The 23,183-nt window shown below is 40.6% G+C and overlaps 1 protein-coding gene across 13 annotated transcripts in view; it reads left to right on the forward strand.

The window, feature by feature from the left end:
- The window catches only part of RUNX1T1 (RUNX1 partner transcriptional co-repressor 1), a 161,755-nt gene that overhangs the window by 70,750 nt on the left and 67,822 nt on the right, over positions 1-23,183 (forward strand). For 7 of the 13 annotated variants that reach the window (XR_013234047.1, XR_013234049.1, XR_013234050.1 and 4 more), the window contains exon 2: positions 14,192-14,370. The exons of 5 other annotated variants lie outside the window; for them this stretch is intronic. Coding sequence is in view for 3 of the 8 variants with exons in the window: in XM_077351937.1 (XP_077208052.1) it covers positions 14,250-14,370 (121 nt within the window). In the remaining 5 variants the exon portion in view is untranslated. Of the gene's footprint in view, positions 1-14,191; positions 14,371-19,768; positions 19,859-23,183 lie in introns of all 13 variants that reach the window. One more of the 13 variants, XM_077351930.1, reaches the window with a different exon arrangement.

The following is a 23,183-nucleotide window of genomic DNA, read 5'->3' on the forward strand; positions in this document are numbered from 1 at the left end:
GTGCTCTGCATACAAGTTAAATAGGCAAGGCGACAGTATACAGCCTTGCCGAACTCCTTTCTCAATTTTGAACCAGTCAGTGATTCCATGTTCAGTTCTCACTGTTGCTTCTTGACCTGCATATAAATTTCTCAAGAGACAAATAAGATGCTCTGGTATTCCCATCTCTTTAAGAACTTGCCACAATTTGTTGTGCTCCACACAATCAAAGGCTTTAGCATAGTCAATGAAGCAGAAGTAGACGTTCTTCTGGTACTCCCTAGCTTTCTCCATGATCCAGCGTATGTTGGCAATTTGATCTCTAGTTCCTCTGCCTCTTCGAAATCCTGCCTGTACTTCTGGAAGTTCTCGGTCCACATATTGCTGGATCCTAGCTTGTAGGATTTTGAGCATAACTTTGCTAGCATGAGAAATTAGTGCAATGGTGCGGTAGTTTGAACATTCTTTGGCATTGCCCTTCTTTGGGATTGGAATGTAAACTGACCTTTTCCAATCCTGTGGCCATTGTTGAGTTTTCCAAATTTGCTGGCATATTGAGTGTAGCACTTTTACTGCATCGTCCTTTAAGATTTTGAATAGTTCAACTGGAATGCTGTCACTACCACTAGCTTTATTGTTGCTCAGACTTCCTAAGGCCCATTTGACTTCACATTCCAGGATGTCTGGCTCCAGGTCAGTAACTACCCCATTGTGGTCATCAGGGATGTTAAGCTCGCTCTTGTATAGTTCTTCTGTATAATTTTGCCACCTTTGTTTGATCTCTTCTGCTTCTGTGAGGTCCCTACCATTTTGGTCCCTTATCATACCCATCTTTGCATGAAACGTTCTCTTCATATCTCCAATTTTCTTGAAAAGATCTCTGGTCCTCCCCATTCTATTGTTTTCTTCTATTTGTTTGCACTGTTCATTTAAGAAGGCATTCTTATCTCTTCTAGCTTTTCTCTGGAATTCTGCATTCAATTGGGTGTATCTTTCTCTTTCTCCCTTGCCTTTCACTTCCCTTCTCTCCTTAGCTATTTGTAAAGCTTCCTCAGACAGCCATTTTGATTTCTTGCATTTCTTTTTCTTTGGGATGGTTTTAGTTGCTACCTCTTGTACAATATTGCGAACCTCCGTCCATAGTTCTTCAGGCACTCTGTCTATCAGATCTAATTCCTTAAATCTATTTGTCACCTCCACTGTGTATTCGTCAGGGATATGATTTAGTTCATACCTGAGTGGCCTAGTGCTTTTCCCTACTTTCTTCAATTTAAGCCTAAATTTTGCAACAAGAAGCTCATGATCTGAACCACAATCAGCTCCTGGTCTTGTTTTTATTGACTGGATAGAACTTTTCCATCTTTGGCTGCAGAGCACATAGTCAATCTGATTTCTGTGTTGACCGTCTGGTGATGTCCATGTGTAGAGTCGTCTCTTGGGTTGCTGGAAAAGAGTGTTTGCTATGACCATTGTATTCTCTTGACAAAATTCTACCAGCCTGTGCCCTGCTTCATTTTGTACTCCAAGGCCAAACTTGCCTGTTATCCCGGTTATCTTTTGGCTTCCTACTTTAGCATTCCAATCCCCCATGATGATAAGCACATCATTTTTGGGCGTTGCTTCTAGAAGGTGTTGTAGGGCTTCATAGAACTGATCAACTTCATCCTCTTCAGCAGCAGTGGTTGGGGCGTAGACCTGGATCACTGTGATGTTGAATGGTTTGCCTTGGATTCGAACTGAGATCATTCTGTCATTTTGGGGATTGTATCCCAAGACTGCTTTTCCTACTCTCTTATTGATTATGAATGCTACTCCATTTCTTCTGCGAGATTCTTGTCCACAGTAGTATACCTGATGGTCATCTGAATTAAATTCACCCATTCCTGTCCATTTTAGTTCACTGATTCCTAAAATGTCGATGTTCAGTCTTCTCATTTCTTGTTTAACCCCGTCCAGCTTGCCTTGATTCATGGATCTGACGTTCCAGGTTCCTATGGAATAAAAATCTTTACAGCATCGGACTGTCTTTCCGCCACCAGTTACTTCCACAACTGAGCGTCCTTTCGGCTTTGGCCCAGCCGCTTCATTCATTCTGGCGCTACTCGTACTAGCCGTCTGCTCATCCCCAGTAGCATATTGGACACCTTCCGACCTGAGGGGCTCATCTTCCAGCGTCATATCGTTATGCCTATTGGAACTGTCCATAGAGTTTTCATGGCAAAGATACTGGAGTGGTTTGCCATTGCCTTCTCCAGTGGATCACCTTTTGTCAGAGCTCTCAGCTATGACCTGTCCGTCTTGGGTGGCCCTGCACGGCATAGCTCATAGCTTCACTGAACTACGCAAGCCCCCTTGCCACAACAAGGCAGCGATCCTTGAAGGGGGTTATTTTAGTTACTGAAGTTAATATTCCAGCTGACACACCAGTTTCTGGTGCGAATCCGCAGATTTTCTCAAAGCCATTGAAATGATCATATAAAATAAGATCAAAAATCCAGTAAGCTTTGCTTCTCTACACTACTTAATATCATGTAGGGTCAAGCATCATTGAGGGCCACTCATGGGAAGAGTCTTCTGTTACAGAATTCCATTTGGACAAGCTTAGAAAAGCTGCCCCTTTAATGAAAGCTTTATCTCGCTATTAAGGGGTGCTTTCCTAGTATTTACAACTACTCCCAAGTCAGACGTCCCTTATGGAATGCGCAACAATTGCTTGGTGTTGCATTGATGCAATCTCAGCAAAAGTCAGAGTTTTTGATGGCAAACTACAGAGTCAGGATATGTTTGTTCAAAGATGGAAGCTTGTAACTAGTCTAATTCAGGACCAAAAAGGTCCTGGATTAACAAATTGCTCCATCTTTTTCCCCCTGTGGGATTTCATATATGTAACAAATCTTCAGTGGATAATAACAATACCTAAGGCTTGGTCTTTTTCTGTTGCTTACTGTTTATGGTCACGCAGTTGGACAGCCTCCCTGCTACTTGCATAGTACAACAATACAGAAGTTAAAATCCATTGTAGGAATAATTCTGTGATTTGCAGTAATGTAAGTCTGTGCTTGCACAGGGGATACTTTTACCCTTACCTTTAAGTCTGTGCTGATGGCTCCTCTTTCTTTCTGGTTAGCCTAAAAGTCTGGTTGTGACTGTGGCCATTCAAGCTGGAAATCTGATAATATGAACAGATCTTTAAAACAACAGGGAACAGAGTGAGAAGTAAGACAAATTCTACATCCACATAACAGATAGTGGGGGTGAAATAGGTCATGTGCCAGTGATTAATATCTAGGCTGGGAAAAGGCTTAAGGTCCTTTCCGCTATTCACAGTGGGGAGGTCTCACATTGCTACCAGTATGAAAACAGAATCTCCTTCCTGTATATTGAATCATTGGCAAATGATTAGTGTTGGAAAGTGTAGGCAAAGGTGTGTGCCTATGTCTATCCTATACTGGTGTTTCTGCATAATGTGTGAAATGTGTCCTGTTGTATAATTTGGCAGAGTGAAAAGCAGATAAGATAGACCTAATATCCAAAGAGCTGTGCGTGAGTGAAAGCATTTGTATTTTGCTGATATGTTCGCTGTGACAAGTCCTGAAGATTTCATGGTATCACAGCAAATCATGTTGTTGTCCTCAGTTACTGGCCCAGCATTCCTTGTCATATTATAACATCAACTTGTTTCAGAGTAGTCCTATTCTCATTATATATCTTCTTTGTATCATGCTTTTCAAATATACCTAGTTCATTTTTCCCTTCTTTTTGGAGACAGATATTAAATGATTATTTTTAAAATTTAGAAGGTTTTGCTTTGTATATTGCCTTCTATGTTATATACTTTTTTTTGATCCAACAGCGATAATTGCTCTCAATAAGATAAGAGGTCAGGGTTGTGTTAAGCATGTTGGCAAGGAACAAATTGATTAAAAATTCAAATTTCCATTCTGTTGGCTTAAGACTTCTGCTTATTAATAACACATTTAGACTTCGTCATTAACATTGACAGATGTGTTAATTTTTTTTTCTTTCCATGTTCAAGAAGGTGCTGATATTGCTGAATAGGAAAGTGGAGAAGACAGTGTGGGTAATGGAACAACTTACAAGAATCTTGAAATGTTTCTTGATGTCCCACAGTACTGTTAACATCTGCACATCTTGCTTGCTAGGAGTCACATTTATTGCAGCTGGATTCTAGCTTGAATGTAAAAGCAAGTGTGGAAAGTCAGAGTTAAGAAAGGAGCAGCTGGCTTTCAGTAAAAAAGATTTATAATTTTCTTTCATTACAGCAGACCCAAAATAAACACTGGTGAGGTTGTTTATAGCAATATTTTAAAGTGATAGGCTGAGGCCTTTTGTGAAGTCATCACTGCAAAGATAAGTGAGTAAACTGCAGAACAGGATCTTCCTGAATAATATAGGGGGAAAGATTGTGTATTGCGTTACGTATATGAGCACTGTTCTTGTCCACAAGTCTCCTTGTAATGAATAGTTCCCTCACAAAGGGGGAACATCCACATGACCATGAAGAAGCATATCTAGCTACTTTGGTGATTCTTGGAATGTGGATGCATGGGGATTTTTTGGATTCCAGGTGAAATGTAAGTGTATATAGCACAATACCGTACAACTATGAATACCTACAAGAATATGGGTGTCTCCCTGATGATCTCAAATAACAGCTGGGCCTTACTGTGTCTTGGCTTAAAGATGTTTGTTGCAACCAATGATGTAATAGATTTGTGCCATACTTCCAAAAGTTATGAAAGCCTAATGAAATGTCAGTTGCTGCATCATTACAAGTTAGGAAATCCTGCCGATTAGCAAGTTTAAGGAGAGTGAATTACTAGAAGTTGCCTGCAATTGCAGCCATTAACAAGTAGTCTGGGGGCATTCAGTAGTTAATCTACAGCTCTTGTCTTATGAGCAACACTGTATTGAGAGTGTAAGCACATCTAAGAGTTCTGTGAAGATGGATGATAGGCCTTTCAGGTATCTGTCCCTGAGTCTGTTCTTGGATACCTCCAGATATGATATCCTCCACTGTCAGATTTGGCCACAACCACAGGTAAAGATGAATAATGGACTTTTATTAAAAGTTGACCCTGAGTTGCATGGAATATTCTTGTTATGACTATATCATTTCCCTAGTCTTTTTTTCTTTCTCAGAATACCAGAATGGTTGTAGAAAAGATATATTAGTACCTCAGCAAATTCAGGATAAATATTTGAACTAGCATCCCCAGATTATAGAGATTAGTTCCCTTGGAGGAAATGGCTGTTTTGGAGGGTGACCATTATGGTTTCATATCCTCACAGAGCTTTCTTCCCCTTTCTAGGCACCAGCCCCTGATGTCCAGAATTTTTCAAGTTGGAGTTGGCAGGTCTAACCTACTCTTCAAAAGGGGCAATCATTGTTTGGATTACTTTTCTCTCATCAGAACTAACAAACTAGCTTGATCAATCCAGCAGGCAGAGCCACTACTGCATCAAGGCACTGACTAGACCAGCCTTTTTCAACCTTTTGACTGTGGAGGAACCTCTGAAATATTTTTCAGGCCGTGAGGAATGATGTTGGAGCCAGGCAACCAATCAATTGGTCATTTACTGTTTCCATTTTGGAGGAAGAGATTAGGCCTGTAGAGAGCAACAGAGGAACTGGGCTCCAATGATATCTAGCGATTTCAGCAGCCATCTGAACTTCTGAGGAAGGCCGTGTATCCTCTGGGGAGCTCTGGTGTAACCCCAGGGTTCCCCAGGAACCATGGTTGGGAATAGTTGGACTAGACTAAAGACTGGGCTATCCCTTTTTCCTTTGCCACCTTCACCACTTCTTCTTCATATTTGATCAAAATTGAGGAACTCCTAACGCATGCTCTTTATGCAGTGATTTAGAATATAATATATCATATAATGAGCCACATATTCAACATCTGAGTATTTAACGAAAATAAATTTGTTCTTATCCACTTACCTACCTTAGAATTATCACATGCTATATTCTGAAAGTAGTTTACAGCTTTGGGTTGTGGAAATAACTGGAAAATTTGTGGGTCGAGCCTGAGAACAGTGGGGTTTGTTGAGGGAAGGCACCTCAATGGGATATAACGCCACAGTCGATCTTCCAAAGTAGCTGTTTACTCCAGGTGACCTGGTCACTGACACCTGAAGGTCATCTGTAATCCCAGGAGATCTCCAGCCACCAACCTTGAAATTGGCAAATTTATCTGAAAGTAGTGCTCTTTAGCTGACCTCAGGAAAAGTGCAAAGGTACTCCACACTCCTAACCACTACACCAAACTAGCTCTCCAGAAAATACCATGTCCACTGCCCTGAGGTCCTCTGGAAAAATTGGTTGGATTGAAGTCTAATAGATGGATAGATATTATGCTGTTTGGAGGATAAAAAGTACAGCAGTCCTGCTCAGACTAAGCAGGTCTGGGTCTAATCCATACTTCAAGACCATTGTGGAAACTCTAGTATGTCCCTTTTAATTCCATTTTGGAAGAAATATAAGATATATATGCAGTAAATAAAGTTAACAGGTCCCCTTTGTATTCATTATTTCTAAATATGAGACACTTTGAAAATTGTATTTTTTTAATGATCATTCACTCATAATTTCCTTGGATGTGCAACTCCTTTCTCTTTTGGATTGTAAAAAAGGAACAGTAATATTTGAGCCAGTTTGCTTTAGTGGTTAGGAGTGTGGACTTCTAATCTGGCGAGCCAGGTTCAATTCTGGCTCCCCCACATGCAGCCTGCTGGGTGACCTTGAGCTTGCCAGAGCACTGAGAAAGCTGTTCTGACCGAGCAGTAATATCAGGGCTCTCTCAGCCTCACCCAGTTCACAAGGTGCCTGTTGTGGGAAGAGGAAAGGGAAGGCGACAGTAAGCCACTTTGAGACTCCTTTCAGATAGAGAAAAGCAGTATATAATAGCCAACTCTTCTTCAACAGGTTTCTTTTTCTAAAAACATGGATTTCTGGTGGTTTTATCATGTTTTGCAGATTTTTGAAAATAATCAAGTGAGTACAATCAGTTGAACAGCATAACAAATTAACATAGGGAAATATAAAAAACATGGAGTTCGGCAATATTTTTATTAGCCTTCTTACTGCAGTTATTGTCTAATTGTTTTTCAAAACTCTATGGTAAAAGTGGGTATAAAGCTCTCAGAAGCTATAGCTTGTGGAGTAAGGAGCACACTGGAGTAACTAAAACTAATTCTGAATCAGGAATTGGGTGTATGAGTGTTCACTAATCCAACCTGTCTGGCATAGTCGTTGATGCTACCTTGATTTTCCACAATCTAAGCATTACTTGGAATTGTATTTCCGTGCTGCAATTTGATAAAGGAATTGAAGTTACAGTTTTATGTGTAGGGTAATAATTGGGAAAAATTAAATGAGATAAAATATTAAGGCATGGTGAAAGAACAGCTGTATTGATTATGCTTTTGCACCTGGCAAGGCACCAGGTAGAGTTTTTACATTCTACACAAGATCCAACAGCAGTAAGAAGAAATATTTATGCACTTTGAAATGTCTTTGGCATTACATTGACTACTGTTCATTTTGTAAAAAAAAAAACATCTTAAATTTAATGGTATATCTTGTCTCTTCAGCAGAGTGGCAGAAACATCAAAGTAAATTGTTCTGTACTTATAAACCTTGGTTGAATTAGACTCTCTGTTTAATAAGGTGCAGTACAATTGGTTAGCTCCTATGTGGCTGCACTAGAATTATGTGTACATAGCAGATGATTGTGCTGACCTAGATAGCTCAGGATAACTCAGTCTTGTGAGAACTTGGAAGAAAAGCAGGGTCAGCCCTGCTGCTACTTGGATGGAAGAATGGCAAAGTCCAGCATTGCTATCCAGAGGAAAACAATAGCAAGCCACTTATGAAGTCTCTTGTCTTGAAAACTGTATGGATAACCATAATCAGGTATTCAGTGTTCTAGGTTGAAGAGCAATACTTTCCCTAGAAACTAACCCGAAGCTATTGTACTTCAGCCATGTTATGAGAAGACAAGGGCCACTGAAAGATAAGAAAAGTTAGAAGAAAAAGAGGTAGGCCTAACATGGGTTGATTGCCATGGCAATCAGTAAGACCTGAACAAGGCTGTTAATGATAGGGCGTTTTGGAGAATGTTAATTCACAGGGTTGACACACCAACACAGTAGTCCTTACTTGTGGTTTCTTTCTTTAGTGGATGTTCTTATTTGTAACCTAAGGTATATAACAGCTCCTTCCCCTAGCTTTATCCCCCAGAATCTTCTACCCAGCTCTTTTGTAATTCCTAACTGTAAGAATACCTTATAAATAAAAGTATCACCTGTAAAATCAATTTCTTCTAGTTGCAACTCTGCTGCCTCTTCTTATGTTCATCTCATGTGGGGTCTGGTAGTAGTCCTGAGATCTAAGTCAATATTCCCATAACTCATGAAATGATGGGGGAAACGTTTATTTGCCCAAGACCAAAATGATTTAAATAACTGAGGCACGGTTGGCCTTCTCTCCTGAGCTGTTGTAAAAATTATTAATTGATATAACTGAAGTACACTAAACGCTACCAGTAAATCTGAATGTCTTTATGATTATAACAACATTGCAGTACTCCAGTGCCACAGCTTGTAATGTTAATCTATTGCTATTATTCTGTTCTGTTCTGTTCTGTTGCTTATCTGTACTGCTCAGCTGATAGCAGTCACAATAAGTAGTTTAAAAATGCCTGTAGGTTTAAAGAATGACAGATAGAGACCGTAGGGTATTCCCAGCCGGAAACGCCCCCTGAAATATACCCAAAGAAGAAAAAGACTATGCCTTTGAGTTGTAACTGATTCATGGGTATCCTATTCACAGGGCATTGAAGGAAGGAGAAGAAGACTGGACTTTGCCTTCCTCTGCATGGCTGCCTGAGTCTGCCTTGGTGGTCTTCCATGCATGTGCTTCCTGTGGCCAACTCTGCTTAGCTCCTAAGCTTTGATGAGCTGGGGTTACATTGATAGGTTTGCCAGTTACAGATTGGGAAATGTATGGAGATTTTGGAGGAGGAGCCTGAAAGGTACAGGATTTGTAGCATAACTTTCAAAATGGCTGTTTTCTCAAAATGAACTGATACCTGTTGCTAGGATATCACCTGTAATTGCTATTGTAATAGATCTCCAACCACCACTTCGAGGTTGGCAAACCTATAAGTTGAGCTACTTCAAGTATGTTTGGGCTTAATGGAGCTTAATGGTAGGTAAAGGAGAAAGAGAACATCTGGTGCCCTGTGGCAGGAGCCAGTCCAGCTGCAAACTCCCACTGTTCTTTACAGGTAGTAGAAGTAGCATGGGCAGTCACCATTTCTACCACCAATGGAAAACTGTGAGGGAGGGCCAGGCCTCTAGAAGTACACATAAGCACCCATGTTTGGTTTTTTCACTTTAAAACAACTGTAGGGATATCTGATGACTAAATTCCAGTACTATGTGTAGTTTGACCTCAAATTGCTTTACAGGTATACTCAACGTTTCTGCTATTAGATAGCAAAATAGAACAGAGGAATTATAAATATTAGAAATGTAGAAGGGATAGACACACTTCTCCTTTCAGTTAAGACGCTTCTTCAGTTGTCAGTTCCAAAAAATCTACTAAAATCAGTAGAAAAAAACTCAAGAGCTCTAGGAGAAAACATTGCCTCACAACCAGCAGGAAGGTCTAACTGATCACACTCAAGGAAGTTCTGTTTATTTTTTGTTGCCAGATGGTACTGTTACTTTCAACAGTATTCCAAGGTATGTTGATCAGCTTTGACAGGGTTTGTTTAAGCTTACTGTTTCTTATATTGACAACACATTTTTCTCTCAAATGTGCAATATTTCATTTTGTTTGAGGAAAAAAGCATTCCATTACTCAAATGAAAATGCAATAAAATGAGAAAAATACAGTGCTTCAGAATAATCTTTTAGCTATGTAGTCACATCTTCAGACTGAGGGTCATGACTAAGTAACAGAGATCTATATCCTGAAGTAAATTATTTCTCTAACGTGTCAAGAAGTGATATCTCCACATCCCATTAAAGATCAAGGCTTTAATTTGAAGGGTTAATGAATTAGAAATCCAAGCATATTGGCTAGTAAAGGCCGATATTTAAATCTGCATTCAAAGTTGTTCAGACTGAACCAACTGAATAGAAGCAAATTCTGTTAAAACTGATGAAGTTTACCTTCAGTCATCTTTTGAGTATATGATGCTATCCTTTACTGAATTAAATAATTGTTTTTTCTTGGTTAGTACTGTCAGTTCTCTAGGGCAGAGGTAGTCAACCTGTGGTCCTCCAGATGTTCATGGACTACAATTCCCATGAGCCCCTGCCAGCATTTGCTGGCAGGGGCTCATGGGAGTTGTAGTCCATGAACATCTGGAGGACCACAGGTTGACTACCCCTGCTCTAGGGTCTCCGGCAAGCAAAAATCGTTCCCAGTTTCTGAATCCTTTACCTAATTATGCAAGGAACTGAAACAGTAAAGCTTCTAGTACTACCATGGTGCCAAGCTCCCTCAATCTGGATGATATATTGAGGCAGATAGTTATATGCATCTTTACATATAAAGATAGCTAAATGGACAAAGCTCTTTTTAGGAAACCAAAACCATGGAACTTCCCCTTCATTGAAGTACATGTGCAAGCTGGCTGGATATATGCATTGCTAGCTTGTTAAAATATATCTGGCAATATGACCATATATGGTCATGTTGACTGCCCTCCCCAAAATGGCCAGTGATGGGCCTGGAGGGTGTGGGAAGGGAGGGGCCTCAAGTGAGCAGGGACACAGCTCTGCTTCCCAACTATATTCTGCATAATTGAACCACTTCTGGGGTTTCTCAAAGCCTGAAGAATGTTTCAGCAGTTTCTCAACAGTAAAAAAAGTTGAGAAAGGTTGTGTTAAACAATAGCAACTGGGGTGCGGGGAGGAGATTTCTTTTTTAATCCTCCCTCCATTCTTCAAGGCACCCAAGGGAACATTTTATAGTGTTATCTTCCATGTGCTTCTGAATACTAGATACTGACAGGTAAACAGGGGTGACCACCATCTCATATATGGCCTGACTATACTTGGAACAGTATGCTGTACTAGAGGTGGGCATTACCTACCAAGACAGGAATTGTTTTTAGTCTGTATAAACAAAGAGGATAACTTGCCCAGTGTGAGTTAAAGTTCAGACTAATCTAGTACCAAGTCTAACGTAGTCTTGAGAAGGATATAAAGGAAGGCATTAATTGTAGAATGGATTTGGGTAATAGTACTATGATGAGGGAAATGAAAACATTTATCACCTCCTTTGTGTTTTACCCACCATCCAAGAACGCACATCTGCAGAAAACAGAGGCAGAACTGGTGCAGGCTCTCTTGGCAACAGAAAAGCAAAGTCCTCCATTGGACTTCTCCTACTTGTTAAACTCTGCCTCATTGTCTAGAAAAAGGGAAGGGGGAATGGGTCTTTTTCTGTTCCATAATGGAAGCAGAAAACTGTCTTAATGTATTGCTTTCTATTTCTGAAACTAAAAGGTGTCACAATTTCTTTGATTTATAAAAATGAACTAGGAATTTGGGCCTATTCTGAGAGCCAGTATGGTGTAGTCACTAGGATCTGGGAGAACCAGTTTCAAATCCTGCCTTGCCATGAAAATTTGCTTGGGTGACTTTGGGCCAGTTAGCACAACTTACCACACAGGATTGTAACAAGGATAAAATAGAGGACAGGAGAACAATGTAAGTCTCTTTGCATCCCCATTGGAGAGAAAGGCAGGGCATACATTAAGTAAATAAATAAAATGTTAAGGAATGTTAATCCCTTAAATCAGGGGGAGTCAACCTGTGGTCCTCCAGATGTCCATGGACTACAATTTCCATGAGCCACTGCCAGTAGTCCATGAACATCTGGAGGACCGCAGGTTGGCTACCTCTGCCTTAAATGAAGCAAAGCCCACTGAGACTTAGAAAGGTGTAACTGTTGGTTAGGGTTGCAATGTTTGTGCTAGACAAGTACTTGTTGGCATTCCCATATTCTGGGTAGAGTCCTGCCATCAAAGCAATATGGAAACACTTTATAAGACCCATTCAGAAAAGTGTTTGCTTTTTCAATGTCGGTGGCTGAATGCTAGAGGAAGGCAATGATACGTGTTTATCCTAAAGTCCTCTCTTACTGTAAAGATGGCTAAATGCCAAATGAAATAAAAGTAACAAAAAAGTTTACAACCTTCATAGGTCTTTTGTGCCATACTTTCCACTTAGGTAATTCTGATTTGGACCTCCGCCCATCAGTGCTGGAGAAGGGGACCATAGTGGGTCTGTGATGCTCTTTGAGGTTGATACATTACTTTGGGGAGGATCCAACCAGCTTTTCCACTCACCCAACTCCCCTTCCTATTACATTCCCTGGCCCACATGATTTTTGTCAATGCAGGTTCTTTCCTCCCTTTTTCATCAGCAGAAATGCTAGTTGGGTCACTCCCATCACTGTATCCATTTTATTGCCTTCATGTTCTTTTTATTACACATCTTTCTCATCCTATGTATGTGTCACATTGCATTCACTCCTCCTGCTCAACTCTCCTTGGCTATCAAAAGCCTCTCTTTTCTCTTAAACAACTCTACTCAGCTCTTCTCCTTACACAGCTGTTGTTTAAAATATGATCAGTTTTACAAGATGAAAACCTAGTGGTACATATTAGAAGGTGTTCTTTATTTGTTGGAGCTCAGGTATTTCTTCACTGTTGTTAATCCATCTCCTTCTTTTACATCCATCACTGCCCCCTCTCACCAACACTATTATTCCTAATAAGCTCAAAGGACCTTTGTAATCTCACATAAAATATAAATGATGCCCTCTAAATTGATGGATATTTAATTTCTACTGTCAAGTTGAGTTAATAGCTAATTAGGTCTTACATGGAAATAAAAATATAGACAAGATAGTATAAAGGATTTTCTTGGTGTATTTATATGAATGCTATAGTCTAATTGTACTGAAAGATTCATACTACTGTCATTTGTTGGATTCTTTTATTATCATTTCAAATATTATAGGCTTTACTTTGGACAGTTCCATTGTAAAAAGAAAACATTTGGTTATAAGTTTTGTTAAATACAATTCAGTTATAATTTATATATAATCTTAGGTAATTTCTAATTATTCAACCTATTTGCATTTCAATTATCTCTGTGAATCAAGGAACCAGTATGGTGTAGTGGTTACAATATTGAACCAGGATCTAGGAGACTCAGGTTCCAGTAGCCATTTGGCCATAGAAGCTTCGGCCAGTCACATCACATACTCTCAGCCTAATATACCTCAAAGTGTTGTGGTAAGGATAAAATGGAGGGAAAGTTAATGATGGTAGCCACTTTGACTGTTTAGGCACTGGGTTCTTCACTGCCCCAGCTCCCATGCAGGAGCACAAATCAGGGATGGTTGAGGTGCACCAGGCCAAATACTCCCCCGTGTAGGTGCAGGAAGAGGTGGGACAACCTGCCATGACTAAAACTCCAGCCTGGAGCCTGGCATGAAACCTTTAGTGCATAAACGGTCTTTGAGTCCCCATTGGAGCGAAAAGTGGGGTATAAATGAAGTAACAAAGTAAAGAAGGCAAGCTTTATACTGTTAGCATTCACTGTGATGTGTAAACATCTCCAAATCATAAAGATGATTTTATATGTGTTGTCAATAGTTTTATTTCTGAGAAGAATAAGTATAGTAGTTCTGTTTAATTGTAATAGGAAATAAACCCAATCAGCCTTCTAAGTAAGTTTGTTTCGGAATACTTCTGTGAGGTGGGGAAAGCATCTTGGGTACTTTTCCAGATGTCTCAAATTGTCCTATGATATCCTGCAGGGGCACTTATGTTTTTGGTTAGTATGGTGACCTGGATGGCCCAAGATAACTTGATCTTCTCAGATTTTGGTAGCTAAGCAGTTGGCCCTGGTTAGTATCTGGATGGGAGACTACCAAAGAAGCCTAGGGCTGTGATGCAGAGGCAGGCAATGGCAAACCATCTATGAATGTTTCTTGCCTTGAAAAAACTGTGGAGTCACCATAAGACGGCTGTGACTTGACAGCATTTTCCACAACCACAATGGTGAATCCCAAGTGTTTTACAGTGTGTGTGATCAACATTCCTGTTCACAATCAACTGCACTCCAAGTTGTTTCCTTCCATTCTCTACAGGTAATGGAATTTGTTTGAAGTGACGATCTTTGATTAAAGTCCGTCCTCAGATCTATAAATGAAGAAAAAGGCAGGAACAGTTTCTGTGTACCCATTGCTGTGGGACTGTGTCAAAGGTGTTAGGCCTTTACAACTTGAGACAGCAGAGGATCTTGAACTGGTGATCCAAAATATGTCAGGTGAGTATTTAGGCCACCAATGCCTTCTCAAATCTGGCCCAAAAGAAAAAAATGTGGGAAGACTAGCCAAAAAAGCTTTCTTATATCTGTAGGTCAGAGCAGGTTGGTGATGTCTATGCAAACTTTCATGCTTATGTATTGGTGTATGCAGTGCTTTCCTAAACAGAATTGCACTGTTCAATCCCACTGACTTCAGTGGACTCATATAGATTTGTAGATCTAATCAATGAATTCAGATGGCCTTGTGAGGCAAAGGTAGCTGCAGGTATAATCTGGTCAAGGATGGAGTCAACTATCTACAGTTAATCCATTTTCATTGATGATTATATCAAACTTAGGTTACTACAATTCATGTTATTTGGAAGATAGGTTGGAATCTTCAGTGCAGGATTATTTATTGGCAAGAGGTAGAAGTCTTGAAGTATACTGACTTCCTATTGTTGTCTGTGAACAGTTCGAAGTGCTGGAATCAACTGCCTAAGGAGGTGTGCGAGCTTCCTCTCTCTGGAGGTCTTTAAGCAGCAGCTGGACAGATACTATCTGGATGCTTTAGGCTGATTCTACATTGAGCAGGGGGTTGGACTAGATGGCCTGTATGGCCCCTTCAACTATATGGAGGCGGGAACCTTGAGGGGGCACGTACTCCACACCAACCAACTGGTAGAATCTGTATCCCCAGGACTATTCTGTGCTTCCCCATTTTCTCAGGTAGATAGCTGGCATTTTCTGAATTCTGTCAGTTGCCATTCAGGGGTGACAACTGAATATAGAATGCCCACTGAACAGAAATTCACCTGGTGTCTAAGTTGTTTTAGGTGCTAGATAAAGATTTTTTTTAATGCATTTAGGCTTTTTAACCTTGGGTTAATGGATGGTCATTAGAATTGCTTAATTGTTGAACTGTGTTTAATACAGTTTCTCTGCATATGATTATTTTATTGCTGGAATTGTTTCATTGTTTTGGTTGTTGTGCATTTATCAGGGTGATATTATAGGTATTTTATTTGGTGTATGTACTTATTGGTGCTATAATCTCACTATGAAGAATTGCTGTTATTCTTTCCATTTGTGCCTGACAAAGGGAGCTTTGACTCTCAAAAGCATATACTCTAAAACTCTTGTTGGTCTCTGGACGTGAATCTAACTGTTCCATTGCAGACCAATACAGCTACCCTCTGAAACCTTTTAAATTTTGTGATTTATTGGTTTTTGCCATAAGTTTAGTGGACTTTAATTGTTTGATCCAGCTGTAAATCGCCTTGGGAATCTACACAGAGAGGCAACATCTAAACATTTCAGATAATAGTAAGAGAAATATATGCTTTCCCCTACTTCTGATTGTATCTAAAAGGTCAAGCAATTTTTTTATGCTCTTCCATTTTACCTTAGATGGCTCCATAGGCCATTTGTATTGTTTGGGGCCAACACATCATATTTCATGATTACGATTGCTTCCAGTCCTGCTCCATCTTTTTGCTTTTCATGTTCCTCATTCATATCTCTCAGGCAGTTCATTTTGAAATTGTATTGTCTTATATGAGACCATTTGCCCTTTAGGTCAGTATTGTGGCCTGTAACTGTCCTTCAGAGCCAGGGAAGACTCCACTGGCCAGTTACTTCCATTTTAAAGCAGGAATCCTTTTTCTCTTTTGTATTCTACATGTTTGCGGTAGTTCAAGTGGATGCCTTGGGCCTGGACACCATAATGAATCTCCCTGTGAGAGTTGTATATAAATGGTTGTACTTGTTTATATCATTTAGCTTTTGTTGATGCCAGAAAAAGCTGTAATTATTGGTCACATAACTATAGGGTCTCACAGCAAGGAAAGCAAAGAAACTGGCATAAAACATATGCTTTTAAATGTAATATCTGATTTATTTTCCTATGAATATTCTCCTCAAAGCCTCAGTTGTAAATGTGAATTAGATTTCTTTAATGGTGGCTAGTTCCCTCTGCTTCTCCCATCTTACTGAAGCCAAATGGAGCTACCCACACCTTTATTTGATTGATGCACTTTTACAAGGGTGAACTTGAAAGAAAATGAAGCACTGCTTTCTTCTGCTGTGCTGCTAAGATGTTAAAGGGGAGTGGGGGGTGACATTATTTTGGGAAGTTTTTGGTAGGAGGCAGCTCTGTTGCTCTTCATAAGTCCAGTTTTGTGAACGAAAAGGACTGTGGACTCAGTCACTAACTCCATTTGGCACAAAAGGAATACCTGTGCAATAGGTCACAATATTAATAATAATGATCAACAAGAGAAAATCCTTATTTCCGAACCAAAGCCTTGTTTAATTACTTGAAGAAATAATTACTTGGGGATTTCATGAACAATATAGAAATATAAATGCAGATGTTTCAGTTTTAGACCTTCTTCAGTGGAGTATTTATACAGTATTTCACCATACTCAAATAGACCCTTCTCCGTATAACACACTGCAATTTCAGATCTTCAGTAGCTCAACAGTTGGAAGGGATTTCACATCCCCAAGTCAAGTACTTTGCAAGAGCCTTCCAAATAACCACATTTCCAAAGGTGACAGGATCAGATAGCACTGTCTTTTTGCCTATTTTCCACTGAGGTCTACAGCAGGCTACTCAGCAACAACCCACCTGGCAGGACACGACACACTCTTAGATCCAGCAGAGTTTTGTAGAACCAGGAGCAGGAGGGTACAGTCAGAGTAGCCTCAGTAACAGGGCAGCTTCGGCAGTGTGCCCCAGGGAAGGCAGTGAGCAAGCCTGGAGGGAGAGCAAGGTTTACCTGGGCCCTGGTTGTTTAAGGCATGGCATGGCTGTGGAGAGCAGGGGCTGGCTAAGGAGAAGAGGCGTGTGGAGCTTAGGTTGAAAAAGAAGAGTTGAATTTTATACCCTATTTTCTCTACCCAAGGAATTTCAATGTGGCTTATAATTGTCTTCCCTTCCTCCTCCCAGATCAAACACCTTGTAAGTTAGGTGAGACTGAGAGTTCTGAGACCACTGGGACTGGCCAAAGTTTACCCAGCAGGCTTCGTATGGAGGAGGAGTGGGTAACCAAACTCCAGGTTATTGTGTGCTGCTTAACCAGTATACCTCATTGGCTGTCAATGACCAGATGTGAAGATGGAGCTGGAAATGGAAGGAGGCTGGCTGTAGGAGAAGGGGAGAAAGTGATTGGTTGCAGTGTCATGGCACTTCTCCCACATACTTTAGTTTTACTCTGACGTCTGTGTGTGTGTGGGGGGGTGTTAATCACACCTTCAGGTGTGTGGATTCATGAATAAAACAATCTGGGTTGGTGATTTCAGGATTCCATCATGTTCCCCTACCCTTTTTTTTGAGGAGGAGGTGAGGAAAGGATCTGTATATGCATCTGGATATATATATTATATAATGATTAATAAAATACAGAGTCCAACACATATTGAATGCCTACAAATGCTGAATCCAAGTACAGACTGTATGCTTACAGACAGATGTAATTCAGAGCCATTTTCAATTGAATCATTAGAAAGATGCAGAAACCTTGACACAGCAAAACTAAAGATCAAGTATGGAATGGAACAAATTATTTGCGCGGAACCCTACCATGTAGTGGTGGTATCCAACTAGAATTCAAATTGCATTAAGAGTTTTCACTTCAGTCACTCTCTCTCCAGTTAATAGTGGCTCCATTTTCAAGGACTTGTTTTAAAGAAAATACTTATTATGGCTGTGAGAGTTTGATTTTTTTTTTAATGGAAATTGTTGTAAACGGAAGCCGAAAGAAACTAAGTACAGTGGATTTTTTCCCATTTATTTTGAACAAAAGCTGATTATGCGGAGCAGAAGATTAAGTACCCAATTTTTTTGTGCTGAAAAATAATGGGGTAAGGAAGCAACAAAGCTGATAAATGCTTTGTTTTGTTTTTTAAATTTAGTTTGAGGTTGTGCACAACACTTTGTACAGATTGTGTTTAAGGAAGGCCTGTGGCCAAGCCAGTTTATATAATATTTGTCTCTTACAGTGCGATCCTAAGCAGAATGAAACACTGCTGTGCCCATTCAGTGGATTTAGAAGGGTGTAACTCTTCTAAGAATGGCTCTGTCATTTTATTTGTCATTCAGTTCATTTATATCTTAGAAACAGAAGAACTAGAAAAACTGCATGTGGTATTTAGCTCTTTACAACTTTATCTACAACTGGAAAGATAATACAGTTTTGATGGATTGGATTGCTAGCCAGACAGTTTTGATTGGTTGGATTTATAGCCCATCACATACAATGGGCTCCGGACAGGTGATAGTTCTTTATTATCGTACTCTCTCAATAGCCATAAAATGCCAGTGTGACTTTTAAAAAACAGGTATATGCCCCTTCTGGAAGTCATACATACTAAGATTTTGGCCGTTTTAGAAAAGATGACCTGGAGTGTAACGTGTGATCAAAAACTACCCGGCTATGGCTGAAAGCTGCCCTTTCCAAGATTTAAAAAATTGTCCACAGAAGGGATCCTCAACCTGTGGTCCTCCAGATGTTCATGGACTACAATTCCCATGAGCCCCTGCCAGCAAATGCTGGCAGGGGCTCATGGGAATTGTAGTCCATGAACATCTGGAGGACCACAGGTTGAGGATCCCTGATCCACAGTATAGGTCATCTTGAATTTCAAGCAACTCAGAAAAGAAGTTTGGATCCCCTCCCCTGGTGAAAATTTTTTAAAAATTCAAATTTTAATTGCATTTTTATGAAGTTCACAAAGTCCCTACTGAGAGCACTTCTATGTGGATTTGTTGATTTCACTTGACTCGTACTTAAGTAAATAGTGTTGATCGTAAAGGTTGCGTTGGGGGGTGGTTGTCGATCAGTGATAGAATAAATGCTGTACATGAGGAAGGTGCCAGGTTCAGTTCATGGCCTCTCCAGTTACAAGGATCAGGGACCAGATGAACCTCTGCCAGAGACCTTAGAAAGCTACTGCCAGTCAGAGTAGACAATACTGACTTTTATACTCCAATGCAAGGGTGGGCAAACTGTGGTCCTCCAGATGTCCATGGACTGCAGTTCCCATGAGCTGGCATGGACTCGTGGGAATTGTAGTCCATGGACATCTCGAGGGCCACAGTTTGCCCACCCCTGCTCCAATGGAAAGTGTTCATGTGTTCCGAAGGTATAAGCAGCCTCTTAGACAGAATTTATATCACATCTGTTTGCTAAATTCAGTTTTCTCGCTAGTGTTCCTTTTTATTCCAGAGGGTGGTAGACAGTTGAGTAGGAAAGCCTGTTCCGGTGTATGTATGTGTTTTAAAAAAACCCTGTACAAAATATTAGAGTCCTGTTTCTGAAATGGCTTTTGTAGTTAGTTAAATGAGAGACCTTATGCTAGGATGAAAAAGCCCATTGTGTTTAAATATTAGTGACCCAGTTATTCTGTTTATCAGGCTTGTGAGTCCATATGCAGTCTGATGTCACTTTGACCCAGCTGAAATGGCATTCCCGTTCATCCAACTGTCCCTGGACTCTTTGGATAAGTAAGATAAAATTTTTATTCCTGAAGGAATTTAACCTTTCTCTTTTTCTTTCTTTCTTTCTTTTTCTTTTTCTTTTTTTTTGTTGAAAAGTCATATTTCATTATCTATCTATTTAAAATAAATAAATAAATAAGGGCCAGTCTTTATCCTCTCTAGAAATCTGAAGATTGTGTGTTTTACAAGCAGATACCATTGAGCTGACTTTCTGTTAAGTTCATTGAATACACTAGGAGATTGGCTTTTCTCATTAATTTCCAGTTTGGTGTAGTGGTTAGGAGTGTGGACTTCTAATCTGGCATTCCGGGTTCGATTCTGCGCTCCCCCACATGCAACCAGCTGGTTGACCTTGGGCTCGCCACGGCACTGATAAAACTGTTCTGACCGAGCAGTGATATCAGGGGTCTCTCAGCCTCACCCACCCCACAGGATATCTGTTGTGGGGAGAGGAAAGAGAAGGCGACTGTAAGCCGCTTTGAGCCTCCTTCGGGTAGGGAAAAGCGGCATATAAGAACCAACTCTTCTTCTTCTTCCTGGACTTAGTAAAATTTTCAACTTCCTGTAGTTCATTACTCTACACAGTTGATGTCTTAATATGCATTCTTTTCTTGGTCTAAGAGTGTTCTTTGATCTGTATGCCATGGACTTCTCCATCGCTGCACAAAAAGGAGGGATTTTCTTTGTTCAGATGAATTATCATTGTTAAAGTCCTCCAGCAATATATAGTTGGACTGCTCCTGTTTATTTTATTTTATTTACTTTATATATAGCCTAGTTTTCTCACAGAGTCAAGGTGGATTACAGAGATAAAAGCAATGCAATGAGACAGCATATGTTTAAGGGAGGGCTAAAGAGGGAAGTAGTTATGTTTCAAGATGTCAGCTGATTATGCAGTGTCTCTTCAAAGGGCAAACAATGGCAGAATAAGATTCAGCACAAATGAATACACTGAGGTCCCCCAAAATCTAATTTTATATGCACTGATATAATTGCTAGCATCCAATTAGAGCAGAAAACTTAAAGTATATTATCATATTGTTAAAAAGCGAAGAAATGGGAAATTTAATGTTAGGATTTATTTTTTTAAAGATTAAACAGTGAGAATCAAAATAGTTTTACATAAATCTATGATGCTATAGAGCTATGTGAAATACTGTGTTTCAGAAAAGACCTAGAGTTCCACATAATATATTTCTGGTAAGGGCTTGGAGGAGGAGCATGTCTCATGGCTTAAGTGCCACTCAGTGCTTAACATCCACTCAGGACAGCTGTCCCACCCTAGTTGCCTCCTCCTCCAACCAGTTTGCCTGTCTGTCTAGCAGCCAGCCAATCACCTCCGTCCCCCACCCGTGAGCACCTCCTCCTCCTTCCACTTCCCTCCGAGGCTTGGAGGCTGCAGATACCAGCTGCCCCTGCCAGTGACTTCCCTAACAGCTGCCTGCAGCCTCTCCAGGTCCTGGTGGGAGGAAGAGGCCGTCCACAGAGTTCTTCCATCCCCCAAATCTAGTGCCTGTTGTATTCCTGAATGCAATGGGCTTGGCTCCTAGTTTATAAATGTGTAACGCATTGGGTTTTCTTTCCATTTAGAAAATATTGTACAATACATATGATAGAAAATATGAAATAATGTGGAGAGAATTAGCTTATGTTAGACTCCCTATTCCACTAATGGCAGTGCATTTCTGGTTGTGCAAGATGAAGGGCACTTTTGGCCTCCAGGTCTCCAAGTTGCATCCCAAACTGTTTCTGAGGATAATCTGATTCCTGCGTTTTTGTTTTGGGGGAGTTTGTAGAAGACTGCAGCAGGAAGGGAGATGCAGATATGATCTGTTTGGCAAGGGGATCCTTGCAGTTCTTGGGTTCTAACCCAATGAATAGAAATAAGTCATTAGAACCCAAGGTAATTTAGTACTTGGCACGATGAAAAATATTTATGGGGCTCATTGCTAACTCTATGTTGTAATGCAGTGGTCCCCAACCTTTTAATCACCGGAGACGGTCAATGCTTGATATTTTACTGAGGCCCAGGGGGGTAGTCTTTTTGCTGAGGGACGTAGCTATCGCCACCTGAGCCCCTGCTCCGCTTGCTTTCCCGCCGGTGGTGCTGATAGCAGCAGCTGCACAGTGCCATGCTGAGGGGGAGCCCCAGCCATGGCAGCCACTGGAGAGGATCAAAAGTGAGCTAGCGGCAGAGTGGCAGGGCAGCCCCCAAGACAGCAGCCGGGGAGAAGGTCGAGGAGGAGCTGCGGCCCAGTTCTGACTGATCTATGGACCGGTACCAGTCCCCGGACCGGGGGTTGGGGACTACTGTTGTAATGGACATTAGAACAGATGTGTTGTGTACCTTTTAAATAGTGAATTAAGTTTCTGGAGAACAAATCTGTCACTGAATGGATCTATCATAAGTTTCTATCCTTTTCCGGTGTACATATATGCAGGATATTGGGCTTCTTGGACTTCTTGAATGACTCAACAAGTCAGCCTCTTACATTCTTATGCTTAAAAAGGCCTGCACAACTTTTGACCTGTCAAGCTGATCAAAACCTACTAGCAATTAATTATTGGCTACCAGCTAGGTGCTGCAAAAACAAAAGAACTGTAATGCACCTGGCTATTCATGCACTCTTGGCTTGCATTCACCTGAACAGGTCACAAGTTGTATGGGGCCATACTGACAACAATTTGATTTTTATGCCGCCCCTCCCCACAAGTGGGCTCAGGACAGTTTACAACAAAAACATAGTTAAAAACATTATTAAAACATCATTAAAAGCCTGTTCCCTTCCTCACCCCCACCTTCTATGGCAGGGCTAGTCAAACTGCGGCCCTCCAGATGTCCATGGACTACAATTCCCATCAGCCCCTGCCAGCATCATGGGAATTGTAATCCATGGGCATCTGGAGGGCCGCAGTTTGACTAGCCCTGTTCTATGGCAATATGCTCCACTGGGTTGGATTCAAGCTAAATTTTCTCTCACTAGAATGAACTTTCTTGCCCTTCACCTCCCCCTGCAACCTATTGATCTATACAAGATGCTCCTTCTGGGGAAATATGGCAGCAACATGTGAGGTGTGTGCAGCGGAAAGGAGGGATGTGTAGAAAGTGACAATTTAGACCGGATCATCTGTGATTAAGTTTCTCATTGAAGGTTGCAGAATCACCTGCACATGAAATACTGCATACACCATAATCAGCACTTTGAAAATTTCCTCTTACTCTGATTATTTTGCTGAAAATAGGAGCAATTTTCATCTGTGTAGGCAAAACAAGAGTCTTCTTGTTCCGAGCCCCGTGACTTCTGTGGACTGATTTTCTTATCAGTAGTGT

The sequence above is a fragment of the Paroedura picta genome, chromosome 9 (genome assembly GCF_049243985.1).
Source record: "Paroedura picta isolate Pp20150507F chromosome 9, Ppicta_v3.0, whole genome shotgun sequence".
NCBI classification, from domain to species: Eukaryota; Metazoa; Chordata; class Lepidosauria; order Squamata; family Gekkonidae; genus Paroedura; species Paroedura picta.